General features: G+C 43.3%; 1 protein-coding gene across 1 annotated transcript; it reads right to left on the bottom strand.

Moving 5' to 3' along the window:
* Positions 1-584: 584 nt before the first annotated feature.
* On the bottom strand, positions 585-2,818 carry LOC100764806 (sperm motility kinase 2B-like). The gene is made up of 2 exons (XM_027434014.1): positions 1,544-2,818; positions 585-1,415 (listed from the first exon to the last, which is right to left on the bottom strand). The coding sequence occupies exons 1-2, from the start codon at positions 2,816-2,818 to the stop codon at positions 585-587; spliced, it is 2,106 nt and encodes a 701-aa protein (XP_027289815.1).
* Between the last annotated feature and the right edge of the window lie 266 nt (positions 2,819-3,084).

The raw sequence follows: 3,084 nt of genomic DNA, 5'->3' as shown, positions 1-3,084 counted from the left end.
CTAATTTAGGGGCAGATTGGAGTTGAATTTGGCATGTTTCACTTCGAGAAGAATGCTATGGAAGTCCATTCATGGGACTTACCCTTGCTAACTATGGTGTCTATGTAGAACCTGTGGAAGAAGATGACTTACCTCCTTCTGTTCTGGACTTGTCTCCTGGGTTAGTAGACAAACTGCCATCTTAACAACCTGCAAGACTCCAACAATGGCTGTCTCAATCACACCAGGAAAATTCTTATCCCATGTCTCAACCTTCACAGAGACTTATCACTTCAGAAAATGGAGACATAGGCAAAACACAGTCTTAAGAATTTGAAATATGTTGTTCAGATTCTTGACTCTTACTTCCTTCTGTAAATTCCATTTTCAATTGTTTCTTCCCCTCACACTCTTCCATAGCCTTGAGAGATTTCTTTCCCCAAAACTTTGAATCCCCTCTTATCCTTTCCTATTTTAACTAATTAATTCTTAATGCCTCTGCAACCTTTGCTTCTCATCATCTGTTGTCAACCTTCAGCTAAATAATTTTTGATTGTTGCAGAGGACTTTAGAAAATATATAGACTAAGAATCACAGGAGTGCATCTAGGGCACCCCATGGAGCTGCATTTGTTTGACTGTACTGCTCTCCATTTCCACAGGTTCCACTTCCTTATGAGAAAAATGACTTCTTTTGGAGGCTGGCACACAGCAACATAGTCGTCTCAGACAATTTCCAATTCTCTTCTTCACCCTCTTCCATGCTCGGGATAGACGGCTCTCAGAAGCTGCAGATACATCTCTAGGAGGACCATCTTCAAAGCTGTTCTTAGAGGTAGCCAGAAGTGAAGATCTCTGGATTTCAGGGATTTCTTCAGAAGGGACATCGTTGCAGCTGTTATTGAGTGTTTCCTGAGGGAAAGATCTCGGGATTTCACATATGTGTTTAGATAGGACATCATCAGAGATGTGACATCTCTGGATTTGAGGTATGCCATCAAGGAGGACATTGTTAAAGCTCTTCTGGGATGACTGCTGAAGAGAAGATCTTGGGATTGCATCAATGTCTTCAGGAGGGACATCGTGAAAGCTGTTATTGGATGTTTCCTGAATGGATGATTTCTGGATTGCAGTAGTTTCTTCAGAAGGGACATCTTCAAAACTGTTCTTAGATTTTTCCGAACCAGATGATCTCCAGATTTCAGGTATGCCTTCAGGAGCGACAAATTCAATACTCTTCTTTGATGTTGCCTGAAGGGAGTATCTCTGGATTTTGGGTATGCCTTCAGGAGGTATATCACCATAGCTGTCCTTGGATGTTGTCTTAAGAGAAACTCTCTGGATGTCATATGTTGCTGTGGTGTTCAAATTGTGACGGACCTCCCTGTAGCTCCCAGAACTCTGAGTGTTTGAGCTATTGTTGGGGGTGTTAACTTCCTGGGTTGTTTCACAGGACAAGAAGGATGCAGAATAAATGCTCTCAGAGGACAGGGATCCTGAGGATGAGCAATTACAAATAATACTGTCCAGTGCCAAACATCTGCCCTTGACATAAGTAATCTTACAAGCAAGTTTGGAGGCTGCGGGAGGATGTTTGTTTCCCATATGCTGGCAGCACAAGCGGGCGGTATGCTCATCCTCTTCTTTCTTGATCCCTTCTCATCATGCATCTGGTGTTCCTCCAGCAAGTTGAGAAGAGCAGGCTCACTCAGTCCCCTCTGCGTTGGAAAGCTAGTGAGAGCATCTGCTGGGGACATAGTAACACGGGCCGGTAAGAATTTCGCAGCATATTTATAGAGGTCACAGGGTGACTTGTGGTTTAAAATTAGGTATATGGCCATGATATTATTGAATTTCTTCTCACGTAGACAAGCACTAATGTCCTTGGGGTGGTAGTCCATTCTCCCCATAGCCACCACAATGCAGGGATTCAGGTTGTTCCAGAGTGCCTGTAAGGATGGTGTGATTTTCCCAAATTTTTCCTTTGTCTTGAGCCACTGGTGCTGCCTCATGTCAAATATCTTGGGCCTATGCTCAGGCTTCACAGTAAACAACTGCACAAGGATGTTTGCTATGTTTTGGGAAAGGGTGTAAGGGAGGTGGTACTTGGGATCCAGCATCTCTTCCTTCATGTCTGAATAGGTGTTGGCTTTGAAGGGAAAGGATGCAGTCACCATGGTATATAAAAACACTCCCATGCTCCAGATGTCAACTGCTTTTGCATCGTATTCCTTGCCAGAGAAAAACTCTGGAGCACAATATTCCAGGGTTCCACAGAAGCCTTTGGTACCCTGGCCGGGGGTGACTCGGGTGGCCAGGCCAAAGTCGCACAGCTTGTTGTTGCCTTTGGCATCAAGCAGGATATTATCTAGCTTGATGTCTCTGTGTGCAATGCCATTGTCATGGCAGTAGTGAACTGCACACACCAGCTGTGTAAAAATGTGCTGGGCCTGCTCCTCCTGCAGACTGCCCATCCTCCCAGTATAGCTCACGAGATCTCCACCAGCAGCATGTTCCAACACCACATAGATGTATTCTTTGTTGTTGATGATATGGAACAGCTTGATAATATATGGGTGGTTTAACGTGTTATACATGTCGATTTTGGTTTTTCTGCTGAATTCATTTTTGGTTCCATTTTCTAGGACCTTGACAGCAACTTGCACCTCTGTGTGAAGGTGGTAGGCAAGCTTCACCTCAGCAAAGTCCCCTTTGCCAAGGCTCCTGAGGATGACATAATGATCTGAAAGTGTCTCCTCTTCAGAGGCACTGGCGTTCAGATCCAGCTGTATTTTCACCTTCTCACTGTTCTTGTTAGTGAATTTATTGGTAATATCCATGTCAACAACAACTGAGAAAACCAGATTAAAAACAAAGAGAAGTAGGCATTAGGGAAATTTATACGTTCCAGTTTCTATGTGAAAAAGTGGGTCCGATGTGAGGCAAATTGACTATGAACTAATGGTTCACAAAAAATATACGTAAACTAAGCCCCACCCAATACAAATCTGGAAACCATACTGAAGTTGAGAACTGAATCTATGTAAATAGACAATAATGAACATTGCAGAGACATAGAATCTTTATTATTGAAAAGGGCAAACAA

Source organism: Cricetulus griseus, unplaced genomic scaffold (assembly GCF_003668045.3).
Source record: "Cricetulus griseus strain 17A/GY unplaced genomic scaffold, alternate assembly CriGri-PICRH-1.0 unplaced_scaffold_28, whole genome shotgun sequence".
Taxonomy (NCBI): domain Eukaryota; kingdom Metazoa; phylum Chordata; class Mammalia; order Rodentia; family Cricetidae; genus Cricetulus; species Cricetulus griseus.
This window is presented reverse-complemented; position numbering and strand designations above follow the sequence as displayed.